General features: G+C 46.1%; 1 protein-coding gene across 4 annotated transcripts in view; it reads left to right on the top strand.

The window, feature by feature from the left end:
* Positions 1-26,873, top strand: part of GDPD5 (glycerophosphodiester phosphodiesterase domain containing 5) — a 182,477-nt gene that overhangs the window by 65,577 nt on the left and 90,027 nt on the right. For all 4 annotated transcript variants that reach the window (XM_054974901.1, XM_054974903.1, XM_054974904.1 and 1 more), the window contains exon 2: positions 7,184-7,359. In XM_054974901.1, the coding sequence (XP_054830876.1) occupies positions 7,243-7,359 (117 nt within the window). In that variant the 5' untranslated portion in view covers positions 7,184-7,242. The remainder of the gene's footprint in view (positions 1-7,183; positions 7,360-26,873) is intronic.

Below are 26,873 nucleotides of genomic sequence, written 5' to 3'. Positions count from 1 at the left end.
ATTGGAAGTGCATTATCCAACGAGTGACTAAGGAGGTCGTATTCTAGTCCAGGATTTCTTTTCCTGAAACAGGAGGAGAAAAGGTCATTTGGGTATTTGGGTGCCTGTCTGGCAGCACGTGTGCGAGACAGCGCCCGAGATGGAGCCTTGTGTTAAATGACAGCTCTCAGCAGTTCCAGAAAATGCATCGGTGTGCGATATCAAGGGAGGGAGAGCTGAGAAAGAGGACAGGAGGTAGGGGTGAGCAAGGACCTCAGGATGGAGTGGTTTTGGCTCATGTGCACGTGCACGAGAGGAGAGATTCATGTGAGCATTCTATTAATACTGGGCAAACTGCTTTTGTTTTTCTTCAGTTTCTCCCCCCCCCCCCTTCCAAACAGAGCTTAGTCAGATGTGATGTCAGGAACTTGCTTTTGGCTGCGAACCAAAACTGACACTTCTGAAAACATCCAGGCTGCAGAAGTTGGTGGTGGGGGGGGGGGAAGCCTTCTATGGCAGAAGGTGCAAACGTCTGAGGAACGAATATGTCTGTGGGGATTTTCGTGGGCCGCACCTGCAAGTGGTACTAATCAAAGTGGTAATGCCAGAAGTGTGCTGTTCACTTAGAGCCAAGCTACTAATGACGAATTACACGAGGATGCTCACGTGAAGGGAGTCGCAGTGTTAGCCGGGAATCTGAGTTTTAAACGAGATCAGAAGGCTTTGTCAATTTCCCCCTCTCTACAGAGCCAGCAAAGATCTCTCCTCAGAGGGTTTCTTAATTTCCTCTTTGCCTCTGGAAGGCTCTGTCAGTTTCACCTCCCCTTCTAGGAGGCCAAGAGGAAATAAACCTTCTGAGCAGAGATCTCCCTGGCTCTGTAGAGCGGGGGAAATTGATGAAGCCTTCAGATCCCTTTTAAAACTCAGCTTCCCTGCTAACATTGTGACTCCCTTCACGTGCTCCTCCTTGTGTAATTCGTCTCTTGTAGCTTAGCTCTTAGAACCCTAGAATCAGAGGGTTGGAAGGGACCTCTAGAATCATCTAGTCCAGCCTCCTGTAAAATGCAGGAAATTCACACCTCCCCCCCCCACAGAGTGACCCCTGCTCCATGCCCAGAAGATGGCGCAAAATGGTCAGGATCCCTGGCCAAACTGGCCTGGGGAAAATTGCTACCTGACCCCAAGGTGGCAGTTGACCTTACCTTGGGCGTGCAAGAAAGGGCCGCAAGAACTAAGCACTGGTGTAACCCTTCCTGCCCTCCCTCTCATGATCTGCCCAGGTTCCCAGAATCAGCACTGCTGTCAGATGGCCATCGAGCCTCTGAGATGACAGCATCACCATTAATGTACTGGATTTATGTGGGAAATATGGTGCTGCTTGCTTTCTATGGTGACCTTGATTTTTGCATTTGATCCCACTGATGTAAGGTTGCCAACTCTGGCCTGGGAAATTCCTGGAGATTTGGGGGCAGTGTCTGTGAAGGGAGAGAAACATAGGATATAGGATTTTTTTGGGACATAGGATTTTTCTCGCATCCCAGATGCTAATTTCCTGCGCTTCGCCCCTAAACTCTATCAAGCTAACTACAACATATACTATTGCTAGTTTCCTGACACTCTAATTTACAATACCCCTCCCACCTTCTGCCTGGAGTGTAAAGACTCCTTCCTTTTTCCACTCATCATATCTGACGAAGGGAGTTCTGACTCTCGCAAGCTCATACCCTGGAAATCTGGTTGGTTTTTAAGATACTACCGGATCTGAAATTTGCTCCTGCGGTCTGAAGATCTCTTGTAATTCCAGGAAATCTCCAGGCTCCACCTGGAGGTGGGCAACCATATTCTGTAGGGCTTCTTCTGGGAGTGCAAAGACTTTGGAAAGCACACTGGGGTGTGTGTGTGTGTGGCTGGCTGTTGTGTGTTTATTAGCCAGGGTCTGAATTCTCATTTGGTCTTGGTATCTTCTAGGAGATGATGCCATAACTTGTATAAGGACAAGGTTGTGATGAACGGTGCCGTATGATGTTCTCAACTTCCCTTCCCCCCCCCCTCCCGATCTTTTTTTTTTCCTGGTGAATAATTAATTCCCCCTTGTCATGGTTCCTGTTTTATTTCTGTACGTGTAATCTTAACCACCCGAGGCTTGAATCATTCATGTTCTGTGTTCCCCCATGGCAGCAGAGCCATGGATGCTAGGGGAAACGGAGTTGCAGGGTAGTGTCAGAAGCCTAGAGGCTGTTTGAAAAAAGAAAGGGTTGGAAACCGTTGGGAGTGGCTGTTGGGGGGAAAAAAAAACCCCAGGGATGTGGTAAGCAAGGAGTAGACGTTTTTGTTGGCCTAATTTTTTTCAGAGGGGTGCGGGCGTTTAGGACGCTGGCTGGCTTTTTAATATCCATCTTTGGTTGACTCTTGCGAGGCACTTTTGTTATATATTTAGCTGTTTGTTTTGACGTTCCGCTTGCCTGTGTGCACCACATGTGTTGCGGAGGATTGCTGTCATCTGCGCTTTGAGCAACGTACAGTGGTTAAATGCGGAGCGTGCTTACTGAGCAGCCTCCGGTGTGTGTTTGGCTCTCTTGCCTTGATGAGTTTTCGGGAAGTCTGAAGGTCTGTCCATGCTACATGCTGGAAATGAGGTCTCAGAAAATTTGCTGGGAGTTTATTTAGCGTATATATTTGGTGGTGCTTGAATCAGTGATTTATTGTGTGTGTGTGTATATATGTATGTATGTTTATATATGTATATGTATATGTATACATACACACACAGAATAAATTGCTGATTCAACTAGTCTCCTTTCACAATCAAAAAGAGTCCAGTAGCACCTTTAAGACTAACCAACTTTATTGTAGCATAAGCTTTCGAGAATCACAGTTCTCTTTGTCAGATGCATGGAGGGCAAGAAGAAACTGGTCAGATATATAGGTGGAGAGGGGAGGGCGGAGTAGATGCAAACAGTAGCTTCTGATATGGAGATCAGTTTGCTTCTGTTAAGGAAGTCAGTGACTTCTGATAATGAGATAACCATTCATAGTCTCTATTCAATCCCAGCCTGACTGAGTCCAATTTACATATGAATTCCAATTCAGCAGCTTCCCACTGGATTTTGTTTTTGAAAGGTTTCTGTTGAACCACAGCGACCTTTAAGTCTTTGGTGGAATGTCCTGGTAGATTGAAGTGTTCTCCCACTGGTTTCTGGATGTTGCCATTTCTAATGTCAGATTTGTGTCCATTTATTCTTTTGCGCAGAGGTTGGCTGGTTTGTCCAATGTACAGAGCAGATGGACATCGTTGGCACATGAGGGCATATATCAGATTGGAGGATGAGCAGCTGTAAGAGCCAGAGACAGTGTAGTTGACGCCATTGGGTCCTGTAATTGTATTTCCTGGGTAGATATAAGGGCAGAGCTGGCATCTGGGTCTGTTGCAGGGCCTGCTACCTGTGCTCCTTTCACACTATGCATGATTAATATGTGGTGGTAGGTGCTACGTAATTATAGGGGGAATCGGCTAGCTTTGGTGCGGCCCACCCCACCCTGATTGATCAGAATGGTGTGATATCTTTTTATTTTATTTGTTTATTTACTTGTGTCAATTATAGTCCGCCTTTCTCACTGAGACTCCAGGCGGATTACACAGTGTGAGATTAGTACAGTCAATATCAAGGACATTTCCATAGCCATAGGGTAAATAGATACAAGTATACAAAGATACAGCATTAGCAGGAATCCAGTACAATGCAGTGGGTGAAGTCTGTGATTCCTAACTCATTAGTGATCCAGAGGAGTTAGCCATGTTAGTCTGTAGTAGCAAAAGAGAAAAGAGTCCAGTAGCACCTTAAAGACTAACCAACTTTACTGTAGCATAAGCTTTCGAGAAGCACAGTTGGACTCTTTTCTGTTTAACTCATTAGTGGATCATCTGAGAGCCCCTCCCTAGAATACAGCCCTCCTATCTGAGTAAAAAGCCTTTTTGAATAATTCGCTTTTGCATCGTTTGCAGAAAGCTAGGAGAACGGGGGCTCTCTTGACCTCCTCAGGCAGGCCGTTCCACAGGGTAGGGGCCACCACAGAAAAAGCCCGTGTATGGGCTGCTGTTGATTTTGCCCATGTACTGGGTGGCACCTGCAAGAGACCCTGTTCAGATGAGCGAAGCTGCCGTGGAGGAACATAGGGAGGGAGGTGGTTCCATAGGTATGCCAGGCCAAGGCCATGAAGAGCTTTGTATGTGATAACCAATACCTTGAAGTGAGCATGGTAGCTGATAAGTAGCCAATGGAATGTTCTGTTTTTAATTGTTAGTTGCCTTGGTGGCCCAGATTGGGCAGAAGCAGTAACAACAACGTTTGATTTATATACCGCCCTTCGGGACAACTTAACTCCCACTCAAAGCAGTTTACAAGTTATGTTATTATTATCCCCACGACAGTAACCACTCCATGACATGGGTGGGGCTGTGAGAACTCTTAGAAGCTGCGACTGACCCAAGGTCGCCCAGCTGAAAGGTGGAGTATCTATTTTGTAAATAAATAAGTAAACCGTGTGGATTTTCACGGGATACATTAACCCACCTTAAGTTACGGAGCTGGAGCCCTGGAGAGGGATACATCTTGCGAAAGGCTTTATTGACATCTCAACTGCCCCTTGTGCGTATTTTGTGCATTAACCTCTGTCTCCTGCTTGATATTTTGGAAGCTCTGCAGTTCTCCAAAAATCGGTTTTTTATATCTGGGATTAGAGACTAACTTTTTGTTGTGAGGACGACCCGGGTTTCCCCCTATATCTATACCAATCTTATCATGGTGTTAATAAAATTATGACAAAATGTGAAAAGAGGTTAGGATGAGGTATTTTAGCAGCAATAACTGGAAAACGTGTTCATTAAAATTTAAAACACTAAAGTCTGAAAAATGAGTGGCTTGTAAATAGTTTCAGGTGGGTAGCTGTGTTGCAGTAGCAGAGCAAGGTTTGAGTCCAGTAGAACCTTAAAGGTGAACGAGATTTCCAGAGTATGAACTTTTGAGAGTCAGAACTCCCTTGGTCAGACTCCTAAATGTTGGGGTGGCTTCCGAGAGTCAAAGACAAATGATCAAGGCTGGATTTTTGGCTTCCCAGAACCGTTTGACTGGCCAAAGCCTTATATTGGCTTAGATGGATCCCAAGTGGCAGAGCGGGGGGAAACCTCTGAGGCCACCCCAGTTAGCGGGGAGTGCCCCAAGATTACACAGACCGCTAGTCTAATCTGGTGGGAACCAGGCTCGCCTGTTCTTCATAGCTGTGATTCTGAACATAGCCTTCAAGTGCATACCATTGCGTCAAACAGGATTTATTTCCAAATAGATACACTTTGGGTCGTTGGTTGGTTTTATAGAGGGCGGCAGGATTTGAACCCAGTGGCACCTCAGAGACCAACAACATTTTCAGAGTGTAAACTTTTGAGAGTCACAGCTCTCTTCTTCGGACATGATGGGCTTACGATGGGCTGTGGCTCAGAGGTAGGGTGTACCTTGCTTAGACAGGTTCCAGTTTCGATCCTTAGTGTTGCTAATGAAAAAGTTACGGTTCTTGAGAAAGACCTTTTCTAGGTCAGAGACCTTGGAGAGGCACTGCTGGTTAAAAATAGAAGATATTGAGTGTGGTGGACCAAGGGTCATATCCTGTATAAGATAGCTTCCTATTTTATTGGGCAGGTCCTTTCGCTCAGTGGTGGAGCGTATGCTTTGAATGCAAAATCTCCCTGACCGAATTTCGGTGATCTCCCGTTAAAGCATTTCAGATCGTGAGTGTTCGGAAAAGACCTCTCTCCGCTGGGGTTTTGGAGCACCTATGCCAGTCAGGGTAGACTGTGTTGGACCTGAGGGATCAGTGGTTTTACACACGGCCATTACTTTGCGGTGTGCCTTACGCTGACACGTAAGAGAATTCATGTGTCCACGTGGATAGATGGTGGCAGGGGTCATTTCATAGAAAAAGAGCTGCAGGAACATATTGGCATAACTCATTAGCATATGCCACAACCCTTGACATCACCAGAAGTTTGTCATTCGCATAATTGATTTTATCGGGCCTGAAATGGCTGGGATTCGGCTGCTGCCAGACGGGGGAGTGTTCCCCCACCTGGCAGTGGCCCGATCCTGGCCATTTCGGCTCCGATCCTGGCAGAAATGGGCCCCAAATGGCTGAAAGTGGCCGGGTAGGGGAACCCGATCCAGGCCATTTTGGCCCCAATCCAGGCCAAAATGGGCCCAAAATGGCCAAAAATCAGGTGGGGGGGCTACCTGACCCGTGACCTCTTGGGAGAACTACCAGAACTGCGTTCCTGCGCGTTCCCCCTCAAAATGAGCCCTGGATGGTGGCATTCTCTGTGGCATGACCCCGATGACGTTTCTTTTGAAACAAGTTGAAATTTAACCAGTTCCTTGTTGGGTCGTCAGGACTTCTTTCCCACAGCGCTTCTCCACCTAATAAAAGGAAACAAAGAGAACAGCGTATGAGAAACTACTTGCAAGCGTTGGTCTTTCCTTACTTGAGATTCTGGGCACAGGGTCGTTGGGATTTCTTTCCCGCAGCGCTTTTCTACCTAAAGGGAGAATAGCATATGAGAAATTATTTGTATGAGTTGGTCCTCACTTACCTATGATTCCGGATGCAATATTGCTTTTCTGTACACCTGCAAAAGGAAGAAAGAAAAATAAGAGCTTATGAATAACTTGGGATTTTTAGGCCGTCCATACACCCTTTGGATTGTGATTTGGACTTTGATTGTATTTTATTAACTGCATTTATTGTATCTATATTACCTATAAGCACTTTATCACTACTGCACTTTATTAGATATATAAATACCTTTCTACATTTATTGTATATTTTTCTGCTTTCGGTTAGTGGTTATCCACTCTTTATTTTTGGTTTTATTAAGAACATGGCCGCTCTATGTGTTCCCGCTGAAATTTTTGCCCTTTTGCAATGGCTTCTTCCACTTGGTCAAGGCTATATCTCTTGATCTTTTAAGACTTACTCTGGCATTTCTCAACCTGTTCTGCTTCCCCGTAAACTGTATTTGGGATAGTAAAGATTCTGCCTCCCCGTAAACTGTATTTGGGATAGTAAAGATTCTGCCTCCACGTAAACTGTATTTGGGATAGTAAAGATGCTACGAAATATCCATAGCTTCTAAAACCCTGTGTCTCCTCCTCTCTTGCAGGGGCCTCTCGAGACCTGATGGACTTCTGAGAGCTTGCTGGTGACGGAGCTGGTGACAGCATGGTTAAACACCAACCTTTGCAGTACTACGAGCCGCAGTTGTGCTTGTCATGCCTGACCGGAATTTATGGTTGCCGTTGGAAACGATACCAGCGGTCACATGATGACACCACAAAGGTAAGTTGCCGGCCCTTTCTGTCCCTTGCCTTGCCGCCGCCATTTTGGAACTGCGGGTTGCTGCTGCCGTCTCGAAATCTTCCAGCTTCCAGTGGCCTTGAGTGGCAGAAGCGAGGAAAATTTGAGCATTGTTGGTCGCTGTGATGTGATTGCTTTGTGTTTCTTTATTCCCTGGGTGGAGAAATGGAGTTGCTCATGCTTTGAGGACTGCCGTCCGTTTCCCTTTGCTGGCCTTGCTTGTGAAATTGCGAGAAGTGACGCGTCTTCTCCTAGTTGCGCAAAGAAGTTGCTTGCCTTTTATATTGTTTGAATGGCAGCGTTGATTTTAAAAAGAATTGGGGGCAAATTCATTGCCACAGGGTGTAGTGATGGCCCGAGGCATAGACAGCTTTAAAAGAAGATTAGACAGATTCGTAGAGGAGAAGTCGATCAGTGGCTGTTAGCCATGGTGATTAAAGAGAGCCTCCACATTCAGAGGCAGTCGACCTCTAAATGTCAGCTCCAGGAGGCAACCTCAGGGGAAGTTCTCAAAGTCTATGCCCTATTGTTGGCCCTCCAGAGTAATGGGTTGGATGTGTGAGACAGGTTGCTGGTCCAATCCAGCAGGGCTCGTCTTGCGTTAAAATTGTGCTGCTTGAAAGAGGTTGAAGAAATGGATGGACTGTAAAAGGTCCATCAACTGCTATTAATCTGATAGTTATCTTGACTTGACGTATATTTATTTATTTATTTAATTGTAGTTAGAATCCACTCTCCCCACAGCGGGCTCAGAGTGGAGTACAACATATATCATCATAACAGAATAAAACATGGTAGCATAAAAGAAGATAAAACTACTTAGAATTCAAATTACTTAAAAACAGTAGTTCACGTATTGTACAACCTGTTGAAACACCTATACTCCACCTTTCTCCCCGACAGGGACCCCAGGTGGCTTCCGTCATTCTCCCCTCCTCCATTTTATCCTCACAACAACCCTGTGAGGTAGGTTAGGCCGAGTGTGTGTGGCTGGCCCAAGGCTACCCAGTGAGCTTCCACGGCAGAGTTGGGATTCGAACTTGGGTCTCCCAGATTTTAGTCCAACGTCCAAACTGCTAGGCCGCACTGCTTCTTTGAGACTTCCCTTCTCTTGAGATCTGTCTGGATGGGCAGAAGATGTACAACTCTAAACTCCGGATGCCGAGGCCAGCGCTATCACATCTGGGTTTATTTGGTTGGAAGGTGATGAAAATGGGATCCAGTAATGTGTAGTGGATAAGCGTGTAGGGTAAGGATTGAAGAGGCTCAGGTTCAAATCCACATTTAGACATGAAGCACTCTGGAGCAGTTGTTCTCTCTCAGCGTAATGTACCTCACAAGTAGGTTTGACAATAAAATGGAGGGTGGGAGATGTGCCCAGGCTCCTTGGAAGGGAGGGCAGGGTAAAAATAAAAAAAGCGATACCTTGTTTTGAGCCAGTGAGACAAATGGCTTTCCGCCCTCTCCTCTCCTTAACCGGGGAGTTCCGCAAGTGGGTAAGATTTATTCTGCTGGTGCTTTTGGTTCTCCTGCCTCTTGGCAGAACAGTTGAGACCGTACACAGGCTTCGTTGCGTTCTTGGGCTCCGCCAAAATGGAAGCGGGGAGGCGTCACGTGAAAAATTGCCCTCTAACACCCCCACCCCAGTTTGGGCAATTGCTGGGCAGGGGGGACTGTGAAACTACAAAAATCCATCCTTAGCTTGCAAGTCCAGGGAGTCCTCTTTCTGATTCAGGTCCGTGCTGATTCTGTGAACTTGGGCAGATCATGAAAGGGAGGGCCGGAAGGGATACATCAGTGCTTAGTTCTCGTGGCCCCTTCTTACGTGCCCAGGGGGTAATGCTGATCGCCACTTTGGGGTCAGGAAGCGATTTCCCCCAGGCCAGTTTGGCCAGGGATCCTTGAGGGTTTTTTGCCATCTTCTGGGCATGGAGCAAGAATCACTGGGGATGTGGGGCGGGGGGAGGTAGTTGTAAATTTCCTGCGTTGTACAGGGGGTTGGACTAGATGACCATACAGGTCCCTTCCAACTCTATCATTCAATGATTTATTTAAGCCATTTTTAGCCCACCTTTTTCCTAAAAAGGATACAAGACTTTCTTATGTTTCTTATGCCAGAATGAAATAAGCAGAACCGACATGTAAGAGATCTCATCTTTTTCTGGCTGTGCTCAGGATCCCCATAGTTCAGTCTATGCCTGGCGTGTGCTATTCAGAAAGTATATTGCATCTGTACAGGGAAGTTTGATTTATCTACTACAGCCAATGATTAGCTTTGACTGACTTCCCTGTGTGTTGTCGCAGATAAGATATCTGCTTGAAAATCAGATGAATGAGAGAGAGTATTGTCTAATGGTTAGTGTCGGACTAGGAACTGGAAAACGCAGGATGAACAACTCCTCAGTCAGCTGTAAAGCTCACTGAGTGACCTTGGGCCAGTTGTTCTCTCGGTGTAACCTACCCCATAGAGTGGTTGTAGGGACAAAATTAGAAAGGGGAGAACTTTTCCGCTGCCTTGAGTTCCTTGGAAAGGAAGGGCAGGAGGAAATTAAATATATTTAAGCTCAGAGTATGTATTGGAGGAAGAGAAACTCCCTGGCATTGTCAGCTTTCTCTTACCTTTGTTTGCAACGTTGCCGGAAGAGTCTCGTTTCTTGTGTGCAAAGATTCCTTTTTCGTTCAGAGCCTGAAAGCTACAAAACCCGTTAGCGAATTTCGTCTGTTCAGTTGGAGGACCTCGGGCTCCCTCTTATCCTCGCTCGTCTCTCCAAGACAGCTTTTTGAAATCCAATTAATATTTTAAGGTGTCAGCAAAGAAATGGCTATAAGGCTTGTTGATGGATGGCATGAGAAAGCGATGCAGGTGAAACAGCAGCCTCTGCATCACATGCTTGACTAGGAGGGGAGGCTTTCAGTCCTCCTCTTTTTTGATCCAGGTTCCTCTGCTCAAGCGCCATTAAGTCGAACCTCGAATTTTCGAGCTGGTATCTGAAGTCCCGAAAATCTCGCTTTCATAAACGAAACCGAAATATTTGAATATTCCGATATTGGATCTCCCACCAAATGATGTTTTCCCTTAGTTGAGATTTCCCAAGTGAAGAAGGTTTCCATTTAACCTTTTAATCCTCTTTCCGATGTCCTGCTCCTCCCATGACCGAAGGAAACATCCTGTGATGCTTTACTGTGGTTTGTCTTCCTCCTCAGTTTCTCATTGTATGTTCCTTGGTGGTGGTGGTAGAACTCTCTTCTGTCTTTCTCTTGCTTCTGAAAGACCCCAAAGCTCCATCTATGTGCTGGGGTGGCATTGCTCTACGCCTGTCTTAATGTTATCCAAATTAGGCAGTTCTGCGTACACATCCTTGAATGCTTTCTGTGCCTCTTCATCTTTGATGGATTTTGGAAGAGGAGGGAAATGCAGAATTGGGGGGGGGAATCTTGCCCCCAGGGCATGATGCAAAGAGGACCCCAGGAGTTCAGCATGTGTGTGTTATGGGCCCCCCATCTCTTGACTGGCCACCATATCCTCACTGCTGATAACTCAGTGTTGATATGCGTGGGTTGGAGGTCCAACCCGTTTCATGTGCACTAAAGCATCAGAACAGTTTCTCAAATTGTGGGTTGCGACCATTCATTCATTCATTCATTCATTCATTCATTCATTCATTCATTCATTCATTCATTCATTCATTCATTCATTCATGTCACTTCAGGCATCCTCTAGACATCCTGTGGTGGCCAGCAGAGGGCTGGGAGGAGTTGCAGGTCTCTCCTGTTAAGCGGCAGCTGTGTGGGCCTAGGAGTGAGATGAGATGGGGCTCTGAGCTGGCTTTCCCCCGTCCTGACGCCGAGCCCAGAGACCCTGAACTCCGTTGCAGCTCCCCTTTCTAGGAAACCGTCTTGGCGCGTGGTTAGAACACTTTCACTGATCTTGGGCTTACGGCAGATGCGATGTGCTAATTTTGCGCGGCTCTCCTTTGGAGCAGAACGCAGCCCTGGCTTTGGCAGGGAGGAGGAATGATCAGTAAGCTGTTGTTGTGTAAAAATGCTAATGGTTTTGGCATCTCCTGAAAGACTTGCTTCCCTGCTGCATAATTTTCAGCTCTGCTCGTCTAGCGGGGCCTTCTGACAGCAACGTTAACTCATTTCTCCCCGCCCTTCCAGTGTATCACTTGGCCTTCTTCTCTCTGCTGCAACACGTGAAGCTGCCTTTTCCTGACTCAGCCTCTTGGTCTGTCCAGGTCTGCCATTGCCTACTCTGACTGGCAGCATCTCTCCAGGGTCCCTGCCTGAGGTTTCCCTCATCACTTCTTACTGGATCTTTTTTAATTGGAGAAACCAGGGATTGAACCTGAGACTTTGTGTGTGCGAAGCAGGCGCTTTGTCACCGAGCCACCATCATAGAATCATAGGGTTGGAAGGGACCTCCAGGGTCATCTAGTCCAACCCCCGGCCCAATGCAGGAAATTCACAACTACCTCCCACCTCATACACATTTGTTGACCCTGCTCCATGTTTAGAAGATGGAAACAATAAAAGAGGTGTCTCCAGTACAGAACCTGGAACAAAGGGTGGTCAAACCACTGTCGGAGGTACAAATAATGCTAATATTCTATTACGCAATAATTAGGAATATATATCGTATGTAACGTGACAAGTGCTCTAATAAATATTTATAATCATATATAGGAATATCTTATAATGGAATATATAGTCATGTTAAGGACGGCTGAATAAGAGGTAAATATCAATCTAGATTGATATTTTCCTCTTGTTCAGCCATCCTTAACATTGTATTACTGTGGAAGAGGGGTTATTGTAAGATTTTGTTGACTATTTATTCCATTATAAGATATTCCTTTATATGATTATAAACATTTATTAGAGCTCTTGTCACTTTACACTAAAAATACATATTCCTATTTATTGCCTAATAGAATATTAGCATTATTTGTATCTCCAACAGTGGTTTGACCACCCTTTGTTCCATGCCCAGAAGATGGCGAAACACTGTCAGGATCCCTAGCTAAACTGGCCTGGAAAAAATTGCTTCCTGACCCCAAAGTGGATATCGGCTTTACCCTGGGCATGTAAGGAGGGGCCACAAGAACTAAGCACTGAGGCAACCCTTCCTGCCCTCCCTCTCCTGATCTGCCCAGGTTCACAGAATCAGCATTGCTGTCAGGTGGCCATCTAGCCTCTGCTTAGCAAGTCCACTTCTGGTCTGCGTTAGGGTTGCCAGCCTCTAGGTAGTGGCTGGAGATCTCCCAGAATTACAACTGGTCTCCTGACCACATAGATCAGTTCACCTGGAGAAAATGGCTACGTTAGGGGGTAGACTCTATGGAATTATGCCATTCCAATGTCCTTCCTCTCCCCAAACCCCACTTTCTCCAGGTTTCTCCAGGTTTCACCCCCCAGATCTCCAGGAATTTCCCAACTTGGAGCTGGCAACCCTAGTCTGCGTTGACATGGGGCTCTTGCTTAAGAACCCTGCTGTGATCAAGACTGGCTGCTGAGCAGAGCTCCCTGCATGCTTCTTCCCACTGTCTGCCCCTCTGTTCCCCTGCCTTCTCCCTCTGGCTGACCCTGCCTCGTAGGCTGGTTTCCCCATGGTGTCCCACCTTCTCTTGGACTGGATCCACATGCTGTTGGCTGTTGCAGTGCTGTAATCATTCAGCTTTGGCCTTGAGTAATCCCATCCAGCCTCCATCTTCTCTTGTTTGGGATCATACAATCACAGAAGAATCGTAGAATCATAGGGTTGGAAGGGACCTCCAGGGTCATCTAGTCCAACCCCCTACACAATGCAGGAGATTCACAACTCCCTCCCTCCCGCCACACATACCCCCAGTGACCCCTGCTCCATGCCCAGAAGATGGCAAAACACTGTCAAGATCCTAGCCGAACTGGCCTGGGGAAAATTGCTTCCTGACCCCGTGGTGGTGATCAGCATTACCCTGGGCAAGTAAGAAGGGCCACGAGAATGAAGCACTGATCAGGCTAAAAAGTTTATAATAATAATAACATTCGCTTCATATACCTCCCTTCAGGGCAATTTAACGCCTACTCAGAGCAGTTTACAAAGTATGTTATTATTATCCCCACATGAACCATCCTGTGAGGTGGGTGGGGCAGAGAGAGCTCTGAGAGAGCTGTGACTGACCCAAGGTCACCCAGCTGGCTTTTAGGATACCCCTGAACAATCCAGCTTTGCAAACATCCCACAAGACGATGGTTGTTGTGGGTTTTCCGGGCTGTATTGCCGTGGTCTTGGCATTGTAGTTCCTGACGTTTCGCCAGCAGCTGTGGCTGGCATCTTCAGAGGTGTAGCACCAAAAGTCAGAGATCTCTCAGTGTCACAACAACCATCGTTCTCCGGCCGTGAAAGCCTTCGTCAATACATCCCACAAGACGTTGCTTCTTTCCCAGGTCTGAGCTTTCGCAGCACCTCCTTCCTTTTTGCAAGAGACGCAATCTTTCTTTCCTGGTGAGACCTAGGATGTTTGCTTTCCTGATACCTGGGCATCATTTATCACCTAGCTTGAGCTATTCTCCTTGGACTCGTTGGGCTCATATTTCCTTTCATTTGGTAACAGAGGATGCTGTTGTCTTTGCACAGCCTTTCAATCAGTCCTTTGTGTACCAGACAGCCCCGATAGGTAACAGGATCCGTGCGTCTCTGCAGGGCTTTCAGTTGAGTGGAGGTAGTTCATTAACTTCCTTTAACAAGCTGAATTCCTCTTGGGCCGGCAGACAGAGAACCGGGGTCTGTGTCTGTAATGATGCAGTCAAAAATGGTTTGAAGGAGACTTTGCTTCCCCTATCTCTCTTGTCCTGCTGCCAGACCTGGCCAAGTATTTATTGTGTGCACTTTTATCATACCTTCCTTCAAAGGAAAGAGCAAGAGTCCAGTAGCACCTACAAGACTAACAAAATTCGTGGTAGGGTAGGAGCTGAAGAAGTGAGCTGTGGCTCACAAAAGCTCATACCCTACCACAAATTTTGTTAGTCTTATAGCTGCTACTGGACTCTTGCTCTTTTTTTGCTGCTACAGACAAACTAACATGGCCTAGCTACCTATCTTGATCTAGCTTGATCTAACTACAGGCTGGTCAGTGTCACTTCTGTTGCTGGGAAGATATTAGAACAGATTTTAAAGGGATCAGTCTGTAAGCATCTGAAGGACCGCTCAGTGATCCGGGGAAGTCAGCATAGTTTTGTCCCTAACAGATCTTTCCAGACCAACTTGGTTTCCTTCTTTGATCGAGTGACCAGCTTACTGGATCGGGGGAACTCTGTTGACGTGATTTATCTGGATTTCAGTAAAGCTTTTGATAAGGTCCCCCGTGACATTCTGATGGGCAAACTGGAAGACTGTGGACTGGACTATAGGACAGTTCGGTGGATAGGGAACTGGTTGGAGGACCACACTCAAAGAGTGGTGGTCAACGGCGTTTCATCAGATTGGAGGGAGGTGTCCAGTGGGGTGCCACAGGGCTCGGTTTTGGGCCTGGTACTTTTCAATATTTTTATCAATGATTTGGATGAAGGAGTGGAAGGGCTGCTCATTAAATTCGCTGATGATACCAAATTGGGAGGAGTAGCAAACACCCCAGAAGATAGAATTAAAATTCAACAAGACCTGAATACTCTGGAGAAGTGGGCAGCTGTGAATAGGATGCAATTCAACAAAGACAAGTGCACAGTATTACATCTGGGCCACAAAAATGGGAAGCACAAATACTGGATGGGGAATACACTTCTCGGTAGTAGTGTATGCGAAAGAGATCTTGGAGTAAGAGTGGACTGTAAACTAAATATGAGCAGTCAGTGTGATGCAGTGGCAAAAAAGGCTAATTCAATCCTGGGTTGTATCAAAGGGGCCATAGCATCGAAATCGCAGGAGGTCATAGCCCCTCTCTATACTGCCTTGGTCAGGCCGCACCTGGAGGATTGTGTGCAGTTCTGGAGGCCTCACTTCAAAAAGGATGTGGACAAAATCGAGAGGGTGCAGAGGAGAGCGACGAGGGTGATCTGGGGTCTGGAGACTGAGCCCTACGAGGAAAGGCTGAAGGCCTTGGGAATGTTTAGTTTGGAGAAGAGGAGGTTGAGGGGGGACATGATTGCTCTCTTTAAATATTTGAAAGGCTGTCATTTGGAGGAGGGCAGGGGGCTGTTCCAGTTGGCAGCAGAGGGTAGGACCCGAAGCAATGGGCTAAAACTGCATGCACAAAGGTACCGGCTGGATATTAGGAAGAACTTTTTCAGGGTCAGAGTAGTTCCAAGGTGGAATCAGCTGCCTAGGGAGGTGGTGAGCTCCCCTTCACTGGCAGTTTTCAAGAAGAGGCTGGATGAATACTTGTCAGAGATGCTTTAGGCTGATCCTGCACTGGGCAGGGGGTTGGACTAGATGGTCTGTATGGCCCCTTCCAGCTCTATGATTCGATGGTTCGATGATCTTCTTTCAAAGGAGTTCGGGGTGGCATGCATATTCTTCTCTACTCCATTTTATCCTTAGAACAGCCTTATGAGCTTAGGGTAGCCTGACTGGCCTAAGGCCCTACGAGGAAGGCCCTCCAAGTTGCATGGCCAAATGGGGATTTGAACCCAAGATAATCTCAACTCCAGCCCAACACTTCACTTGATTGTGCACAAAGGCTGTTCGCTGGAGGCGAATGTCAGACCTGGGCCCCTCCAGTGAGTGGCAGCCCTGCCTTCGAAGCATTTCCAGCTCTCAGAAATAAATGATTTTCTGTCTCTTCTCTTTTTTGATTGACCGTCCCTTATCTGAAAACTAAATTCCAAGTGGTGTTAGATAGCGAGGGTTGGGGCCGGCTCATTTGGCCTTCATCTTTGGGCTAAAATCTGCAAACAGCAATAAAAGGATGAAAGATACCAGGAGATGCTAGAATTCCTTTTTAAAAATTGAAAGAAGCATTTAAAGGAAAGGTAGCTTATTTAGGTGCCAGGCAAAGTTCTTTTTATTCTCTCTGTCCCTTTGTGACCGTTTAGGTTTTTAACTGTTCCCCTGGAAGAAAGGGATTGCCTAAGCTTTATCTTGTCAGGAAGTTTTGGATCAATTTTCTTACACATGTCTTTGGCTTGGTGCCTTCTGAACGGTTCTTATATGTTCAGTTGGAAGTTGCATTTTCACTTTCTAGCTTTTTTTTTCTTTGTAAGGAGTAATTTCGGCTTTTCCACGTCCCTTATCTGAAAACTAAATTCCAAGTGGTGTTAGATGGCGGGCCGGCTCATTTGGCCCTCATCTATGGGCTAAAATCGGCAAACAGCAATAAAAGGATGAAAGACACCTAGATGCTAGAATTCCTTTTAAAAAATTGAATGAAGCATTTAAAGGAAAGGTAGCTTATTTAGGTGCCAGGCAAAGGTTTTTTTATTCTCTCTGTCCCTTTGTGACCATTTAGGGTTTTAACTGTTCCCCTGGAAGACAGGGATTGCCTAAGCTTTATCATGTCGGGCTGGAAGTTGCATTTTCACTTGCAATTTTTTTTTCTGTGTAAGAAGTAATTTAGGCTTTTCCACGTAATGGCAACAAAGCCTCTTGTGAATCAGCGCGTGGGTTTAGCACCGCCAGTATATAATCTCAGCATATGTGATTTCCAACATGAGCAGGCAGGAAAGCGATTGCAAACTTGGTTGGCTTTTTAAACTCCTTTAATAGAGCTCTTAGCGGCATTTCTGGAGACTGTGAATCATTCTTGGGTGGAAGAATTTATTTCTTACATTTGTATCCCTCCCTTCCTCCAGTAACCTCAGGGCATCGTAAATGGATCACATCTTCCCAACACGCTTGAGAGGTAGGTTAGGCTGAGAGAACTTGTTCCAGTTGGAGATTTTGCATCTTTCAGATGATTCTCTTCCAAATATTTATTCTAATTTCAGGGGCTTTGGGTAGTCAACCCTTCTTTAAAAAACTGAGCCAGTGTGGTGTAGTGGTTAGAGTGCCAGACTAGGATCTGAGGGTGACAAGTTCGAATCCCCAGTCTGCCATGGAAGCTCACTTGGTGACCTTGGGCCAGTCACATATGCTCAGCCTAACCTACCTCACAGGGTTGTTGTGAGGATAAAATGGAGAAGTAGAGAACAATGTAAGCTGTTTCAGGTTCGTACTGGGGAGAAAAGTGGCATATTAATGAAACAAATAAATAAAAATCCTAGAGAAATTTTCTTTATGGCCTCTTGGAAAGGAGGAGGCTCTCTTAATTTTTGGCAAGTGTGAAATTCTGTCTAGTAGATCTTTACCCCGTGCTTCCTCCAGGAACCTTACGGTCCTCCTGTCTCTAACATTCACAGCATCTCTGTGAGGTAGGTTAGGCCAAGAGCATGTGACCGTCTCGGTCATCCGCTCACCTTTGTGACAGAATGTGGATTTGGATGCAGGTTGGACACACTAACCACTACACCAAGCCTGGCCCGTTTCCACACTACTTATCTTCATCCGGAACGAGGCGCAACGTTGCAAAAAACCCGCAGAAGATAGCGTCTTCTTGCGCGAGTTTTGCACGATGTCGAGAGCAGGTGACTACCTTGGTCATCCGCTCACCTTTGTGACAGAATGTGGATTTGAATACAGGTTGGACGCACTAACCACTACACCACGCACTAACCACTACACCAAGCCTGGGCCGTTTCCACACTACTTATCTTCATCTGGAACGAGGCGCAACGTCGCAAAAAAACCTGCGGAAGATAGCGTCTTCTCGCGCGAGTTTTGTGTGACATCGCGCAAAACTCGCACGAGAAGATGCTATCTTCCGTGTTTTTTTCGCAGCGTTGCACCCCGTTCCGGATGAAGGTGAGTAGTGTGGAAATGGCCCTGGTTGGATGCAGTAATATCTACACCATAACACAAATTAGAACGGTCAACAGTTGGAAGTGTTTTGTGGGGAACCTACCAGGGACAGAGCTACCAGAGGTATTTTGAGAGGGTTCTGTGGTGCCCTGAGGACGGTCTTGGTGTTGCAGTAATCTAGATTTAAGCACACAGCTCTAAGCAGTACTGAGCAGTATAAAGCAATACACTTGTATTCTAGGTGAACTTCTAAACTTTGCATGAACTGTCTCTGTGTGTGTGTCTGTGTTTTTCAGAATGTTAAGTAACCAAAACAGGTGTGCTTTTCATCTTTGGCAACCAATTTAAAATAGTGGACTCTTTCTAGATTAATGTTCTTCTAGCAGAGAATAGACCAATGGTGATCTACCAGCTTAACTCTTTCTGTCATTTCTCACAGATTTATAGTTTTGTTTTACAAGTTGGATATAGGATCATTTTTTGGCTAATTAAAAGGTTATACAATAGAAATGATGAGTATCTAATGAAGCATCAAACCAGTCATAGTTCGTTTGTGCACATGGAAAAGATCTTAGATATTTGCATAAAATAACCTATAAAACGTGCAAATTAAGATAGTATGTTGGAGTTCTGATTGAACTCTAACATACTATCACGAGAAATCTCATGAGAATTTAAGTGAGAATCTAAAGCTTTACATTGTATGCTATGGGAATCTTAATGCATTTTATAGAAACTTTGTTTTAAACTTAGAGTTAATTAGGAAATGTTAGCAAACCTAATTCTTACTGCTTTTCAGTGTTCTATATTTGTAGGATTTATATTAATGACTATATCTATTTTGATATTTTGCTTCATTAAGAAACTAGATTGTAATTCCAATAAAAAGGAAATAAACTCTGGAAAGGTGTCTGTGTACTTTGATGAGAAGGAGCAGAGCAAAAAGGACCCTTTAAATAATGTACCGATAAGCAGAACTTGTTCAAAGAACAGTCCTGTTTGACAGGTCTTGAACTAATTGCTGCAAGCATCCAAGAGAAAAGATGAATCTTTCTTCTAGGACAGAGGAAGCTTAATAAAGACACGGATAACGTAGTCCGTTATGTTGGAACATGTCCGCGCTGGTGCTTGTTTATGCTCTGTGCTGCCGGAACGATGGTGAGGAGGCGGCATAACCACACCCTACTGGCTGGCACTGTTGGTTTTCCATCTCCTCTTTTTTTTGTGTGTGTGGAAAATACGAAGCCACCAATTTTCTGCCTGCTTGGCCTGGGCAAGAGCTTCCTGTACATTGACCCCGCCAACCCTGCCGTGATTATCAGAGCTTTGTGCTGTCCTGTCTGCTGAGACCTTTGTACTCAGTTGTGTATGCGGGCCCCTGAATGCACATTCCACACATTGCATTTGAAGTGCGTGCCCTGAAGTATGGCTCTGACAAACTGGTGAGCTGACTGCACCTGGCTATATGGATCTTGCTCCTCAAAGAGCCTGGATTGGCTGTGATGAGCTAAAGTGCCAGACCGTGGATGCTCACTGAGAGCTAAGATACACGAGATGAATTACATGAGGAGGAGCATGTGAAGGGAGTCGCAGTGTTAGCCGGGAAGCTGAGTTTAAAAAGAGATCGGAGGTTTAAAAAGAGATCAGAAGGCTCAGCCAGTTTCCCCTCTCTACAGAGCCCGGGAAATCGCTGCTCAGAGGGTTTGTTAATTTCCTCTTCACCTCTTAGAAGGGGAGGTGAAACTGACAGAGTCTTAGGAGGCAAAGAGGAAATTAACAAACCCTCTGAGGAAAGCCGCACTTTCTCAATGAGGAAATTAATCATCTAAACCATGCACTTCAGGCAAATGGCTACTCCAGAAATGAAATCCGAAGAGCAATCAAACCCAGGATGAATCAAACAACCAAGGAAAAACAGTCTCCTACAGGAAAAGTGTTTTTGCCATATATCAAAGGAATTACTGATCAGATGGGAAAGCTTATGAAAAAGCATAACCTTCAAGCAGTATTCAGACCCACCCGAAAAATACAACAGATGCTACGATCAGCAAAAGACAGTAGAGACCCCCTCACCTCTGCAGGAGTATACCGTATACCCTGCAGCTGTGGACAAGTTTACATCGGGACCACAAAGTGTAGCATCCAGACCAGAATAAAAGAACATGAAAGACACTGCAGACTTGGACAACCTGAAAAATCAGCAGTGGCTGAACATAGCCTAACTCAAACAGGGCACAGTAACTCAAACAGGACACCAAAATACTGGACAACACTTCCAACTACTTTGTCAGACTGCACAGGGAAGCCATTGAAAGAAGAAACCTTAAGAATGAACAGAGCATGGTTTCCAGTTCTGAAAAACACCAGGCTAACAAAACACTCCACACCCGACAATAGCCCTGCAGAGAAGATTAGCACATCAAGTACCAATCCATATGCAAAAGAACCTCCTCAGGATACAGTGAAGCCTCCCGCCATTAGCATTCCACACCCTGGGAAACTCTTACAGGATGACTCAGCTCAACCCCACCCCTCCTGAGTAGATACAAATGACCTGCCAACATCTTTTCCACACTGTGACACTGAGAGATCTCTGTCTTTTGGTGCTACACCTCTGAAGATGCCAGCCACAGCTGCTGGCGAAACATCAGGAACTACAATGCCAAGACCACAGCAATACAGCCCGGAAAACCCACAACAACCACCTCTGAGGAAAGATTTCCCCTGGCTCTGTTGAGAGGGGAAATTGACAAAGCCTTCCGATCTCTTTTTAAAACTCAGCTTCCCGGCTAACATTGCGACTCCCTTCATGTGCCCCTCCCCGTGTAATTCGTCTCTTGTAGCTTAACTCTGAGTGCTGAGAAAAACCAGGTTCCTCCGGCAGAAAAAGGCCACGCCTAGCTGTGATGTTTAACTGGAGATGCTGAAGATTAAACTAAGACCTTCTGCATACAAAGCAAGGTGGTCTACCTGGTGCAGCCAGGTGTGATTTTAGGGTTGCCAGGTGTCATATATTCACTTGGACAATCCGATATTTGGGGGGACTGTGTGGGGAAAACGTTCCCCAAATACCGGACCCCTGGCTCCTCCCCTCCCCTTTCCCCCTGATCCATTGCCTCGCTGCCCACCCTCCACAGATGGTGTGGCATCACCTCACCAGAGAAGTGGCCAGACATTGTGGGCACCTGGCTTCCTGTGCAATTAGGGTTGCCAATCTTCAGGTTGGTCCTGGAGCTCTCTAGGAATCTCCATCCTACAGAAATCAATTCCCCTGGAGAAAATGGCTGCTTTGGAGGGTGTACTTTGTGATACAGTGAGGTCCCTCCCTTCTCCAAACTCCACCCTCCCTAAGCTCCACCCCCAAATCCCCAGGAATTTCCAAACCCAGAGTTGGCAACCCTAAATACAATACTATTAAATTTCCAACTGTACCACCTTTTCCCTTTTTCTTTCTAGGTTCTGATAAAATATTATCTACATAAAATAGAACAGGTTTTCTTTAAGTTTCCCCACCTGGTCACTGGGAGGCAATTTTGACTTATAGCAAAAGTGACCGGATCAGGCCAGGGGCTCTTTAAACCCTGACCTTACTGATTTTGTGTATCATTTTCTTTTTTTTTTGGCAAGCTAATGCAACCACTGCTGTCTGATTCTAAAAATGTTGCTTTGAAGCTGCCGGGAAATCTTATTTGCATATTTGAAGCTGGGAGAAGTTGTTTGCCTTGCTAAAATATTTTGGCAGCTGTCCCACCTGTTTTCGATGAGAGGCAAAAGCGAGGGCGAAGGGCTGGGGGTGACGCTGCAGTCGGTGCGTTTCGCAAGGCGAAGAACCCTTCTCCTTGCAATAGAGATATTCAAATAGATGACTGGTACTCTGGGCAGGTTGCCAAAGCACCTTTCCTGGAAGCCCCAACCGCGTTTCGGCGCTGTCCTTCGCATTACAAAGATGTCACTCAGCAGCCCAGAATAAATATACCCCCAGGATTCGTGGCCTCCCCAAAGTCCTTACGCTCTTATTTATAAATCCAGCATTGTTTCCTTCTCCAAAGTCATTTCAAGTGCTTTTATGCGTTAAAAGATCGATTGGTTACAGAGTTCTGTGTTTGTTTTCACCCGGGATAACCTTGCTTCACACAGGATAACCTTGCACAAAAGGCTGTCTTTTTGTGTAGCAGGAAATGCTGGTCTCTTTGTGGGCAGAAGAAAATGTTGTTAATGAGGCATCCGAGGACCCGTGTGGTATAGTAGTTAGACCTAGGATTTGAGAGACCGGCTTCGAATCCCCCCTCTGCCATGGAAGGTGACTGGGTGACCTGGGCCCAGTCACATACTCTTACGCTAACCTACCTCACAGGGTTGTTGTGGGGATAAGATGGAGGAGAGGAGAATGCTGAAAGCTGTTTTGGATCCCTACCGTGGAGAAAGATGGGGTATAAACGGGCTTGCCAGTCCCCCACCTCCAGCCTCTGACCCCCTCCACCTCTCACCTGGCTGGTGGGAGGAAGAAAGGTGCGGGAACGCGGTGGCGGGGGCAAAACGTGCTCTCGCTTGCTCCGTAGGGTTGCCAGTCCCTTACCCTTCCAGCGGGAGGTGAGGGGACCCGGCACATACCTCGTACTACAAACAGGTAGGGACAGGTTTCAAACAAAATGTAGCCAAACCTCGTACTGGCCACATGGTGTCTCACGCGCGCAGTCTCGGCTCATGCATGATGATGTCGCTTCGGGGGTGACATCATTGCGGCGCTCAATTGAGCACTCCTGAGCTCTGTGCGGGTCCGATTTGGCTCATTTGGGAGAGCAGGAGGGTTCGCACGGCTTACGAGACAACATCAACTTGGAAGTGATGTCATCACGCCCCCCGGGAGCGCACTCATTGCTCGTGTTCCCTTGGGTGCCTGCTGGTGGTGGGTGACCTCTGGGGGGGCTTACCACCTCCTGCTGATCACTGGTGGGTCAATGGGCAAGGAAGCAAACCCCCAGAAATTTGCCTGCCACCGGCTGGCACCTGGGAACGCTAGTGCTCTGGAGGGCCTCTGTGCGCCTGGGTCACTGCAGGGATTATGTCATTCCTGGCATGACATGGGAATAATGGGTTATTCCAGTTTATTGTTTGGGGCTGATTTTCACTCAGTTGCCTCCAGCATGACCCGTTACTTCTGCAGTGTGCCAGGAATGATGTCATTCGTGGCGCGACATGGGGCGCACCAGAGCATGCGCATGTGTGAAGTAAGTGCCCTCCCCCACGTGACTCCCCCCCCCCATGCCCCTCTTCTCCAGATTTTTACTCCCAGGGACCTGGCAATCTAGATGTAAATGAAGTAAATACAATAATTAAGTAAATAGATTCGGCAGAAAGAAAGTTGGCAAAATGGCTAACCTATTAGGGACTCAGTCGAAGACTTTTTGTGTTTCATTCGGCATTGCTACAGCGATCCCCTCCTTTCGGCCCAGTGTTTTTAATTGTTTTGTTCTGTATTTATTTCGGCTCTGTTTTTAGTTGTTTTAATGATGGTTTTCTTGAGTGGTTTTAAATTGTGGTTTTATTGTATATGCTTTAATTTGTTAGCTCCCTTGGTGAGAGTAGAAAGACAGGACGTGCATTTTGTAAAATAAGATAAAAAATAAATAAACAGCAAGAAAGAGGGCCAGGTTCTAGGACAGCACAGCCACTAATATGCACCTCGAGTCTTTGGGCAATGGCCATTTCCAGACGGCCCCCCGCCTCGCGGAACGTCGCGCGTCGTTGCGCAGAAAACGCGAAATATCGCGTTTTCTCGCGCGAGTTTTGCGCGACATCGCGCAAAACTCGCGCAAAACTCGCGTGAGAAAACGCGATATTTCGTGTTTTCTGCGCAACGACGCGCGACGTTTCACGAGGCGGGGGGCCGTCTGGAAACGGCCATGGAAGACTGGTGGTTCCTTTCTATATGAACCCTTCACCACTTCACCAGTGAAATTTTCAATGCTTCTATGCCATAAGTGCAGGGTTGGGGCTCAGGTTGGTGGCTATATGATGTTGCCACATTGACTCAATAAAAAGGATATTATACTACTGTTGTTTTTGACCCTTTGCCATGGACAAGCATAACTGATCGGCAAGAGACAAAGCAATTTTAAGGGCACTGCCTCTTTGAGATCGCACCCTGTTTCCCAGATCTTCTCCATACGCTGATTCATGCTGGACCTTGGTCTCACAAGATTGTTGTAAAAGAGAATTTTATATTCTTGACCTGGCTATGTAAGATTTGCAGGCAAAGAAATTACAACTCCTAATATGATATATTGCCCTGACTTTATTTCATGCTGTTGTGGGGCAGGATTCTAAGGAATTCACTCCATGTTACGTTCACTTTCATCTCCGCATTTGTTGTGTGCTAGCTTGTGTATGTTTAATTTATGTATTTTATTGATGGGATGCTATCTGTGATACTTCGGGCGGAAATGCATTTGGTTGATTGGTTCTGTACAAAGGACAATGAGTTGTACTATTATACCTGTATATCAGTGATTTTATTTTATTATTATACAAAGTTTTAGTATGTAAATGTAGACCCATATGATGCTTTTAATCTAATTTTTGTATTTCTAATTACATTTTTACCAGTGTTTTTAATTCATAATTTTGGTTATTTTCCACAGTTTTATTTTTTTTCTACATTCAGGAAACACCTTTGCATGATGTCATTGCTTCTATTTTATTGACTATCTGTGGGGAGGACGAGGTATAAATCAAATAAATAAATAAATAAATAAATAAATAAATAAATAAATAAATAAATAAATAAATAAGCAAGCCATGCTAAAAATGTACAAAGAGCAGCTTAGAAATATGTGTAAATAATGAATAAACAGTTTACGTAGGCTTGTACGTGCCTATTGGGGATCCTGCTTTTTGCAGGATTCCTGATTGACTGGACTCTTTGTACAGACGTTCCCTCTTTGCGTTCTCTGCACCGCGGCATGTACATGCAATATGTGTGGCATTGCGCGCTGTTGTAATAAATCATCTTGATCTACATAACTGGCCAATTTATCCAGGTTTTACAGTGGCAGGATCTACTCAGCAGATACAATTTTATGAATAACGGTACCTTCCCCCACCTCCCCACCCCCTGCATGGCTGCGTATCCTGCCTTCACTGCGTGGGGAGATGGTGGGTCAAGATTTGAGCGACATGCTCAGAACCGCTTCCAAGTTTCCTCCGTGTACTTTATTACTTATTCATAAAGCTGTAATGGTCTGTGCAGAGCTTAGGGAGGAAGCATGGTGCGCTGATGTCTATCTTCTGGGTTTGCATTTAGGCAGGAGAGGGCAGATGCGAAGAGTGACGTGTGTTTCTTTATCTGTGTGCTTTGCCACTGCTTTTGGCTATAATATGCTGCAGGGGGGGGGGTCCTTATCTGATATCTGGAGGGGGGGGGTGGCTGAAGGGGTGGGAAAGAACGTTGAACATGTTGGCTTGATTGAGTGCCAGGATGCAAAATGACTCTAAATAGCTGAATATAGCCGCAGCTGTCACTGTGTTTGATGGGAAGAACCGTTTCAAACCGTTTTCCTGCTTTTATTTCGGAGTGGAAGGACGTGGCAGTGAAAGCGATCTCGGAGCCCTGTTCGTTCCTATTAAGTCAGGGAATCATCATAGCGGTCCGGTGATCTTCTAGCCTCTTTTTAAATACCTCCAAGGAAGAAGAGCCTACCACCTCTCGAGGAAGCCTGTTTCACTGAGGAACCGCTCTAAATGTCAGGAAGTCCTTCCTAACGTTTAGCCGAAAACTCTTTTGCTTTAATTTTAACCTCTGCTTTTCTAGTCTTCTTGTGACATATCTTGGGGGTTTCTTCCCCCTGTCCTAGAACCGTAGAATCATAGGGTTGGAAGGGACCTCCAGAGTCATTTAGTCCAACCCCTTGCAGAATGCAAGAAAGTCACAGTTACCTCCAGGGCTTTTTTTCTGGGAAAAGAGGTGGTGGAACCCAGTGGGTTGCCCTTGGAGAAAATGGTCACATGGCTGGGGCCCCCGCCCCCTGATCTCCAGACAGAGGGGAGTTGAGATTGCCCCGGTGCGGAGGGCAATCTCAACTCCCCTCTGTCTGGAGATCAGGGGGCGGGGCCCCCAGCCATGTGACCAATTTCAAGAGGTTCTGGAACTCTGTTCCCCCGCGTTCCAGCTGAAAAAAAGCCCTGGTTACCTCCCCTCCCACCCCGAGTGACTCCTGCTCCATGCCCAGAAGATGGCCCAGAAGACTGGATGAAAATCCTGGACGATGGCCCAGAAAAGTGCATGAAAGTCCTGGATCCGCATCAATTTATTGACTATTCATTCAATCGACACTGATTTGTATCTGAATAAAATAATATTTCTGAAGGCGGGGCAGGGGGGAGTGCCTGCAGGTGCCCCTTTTAGAGGCGGTCCTTCCTGTGTGAGGGAGGGAAGTGTCTCCTCCAAGCTGTTTGCCGCTAGATGTGGAATTTTTAATAAATATGATTATAAATCTCCTCCCAGTGAAGGCCACATCTTTTACGTTGACGGGAAACGAATTAGTCTAGCTGATTCAAACGTCTGCGGCCCTAGTGGTTAGGGTAACTTTTTGCCTCTTTGAATAGTTCCTTGCATGTTTATGGTAACAGATGGCTTGAAGGAGGTCGGCCTGATGCGTTGAGAAGGGAAACCATGAAATGCCGG

Source organism: Eublepharis macularius, chromosome 3 (genome assembly GCF_028583425.1).
Source record: "Eublepharis macularius isolate TG4126 chromosome 3, MPM_Emac_v1.0, whole genome shotgun sequence".
NCBI lineage: Eukaryota > Metazoa > Chordata > Lepidosauria > Squamata > Eublepharidae > Eublepharis > Eublepharis macularius.
The sequence above is the reverse complement of the archived record's forward strand: the minus strand, read 5'-3'. Positions and strand labels throughout refer to the sequence as shown.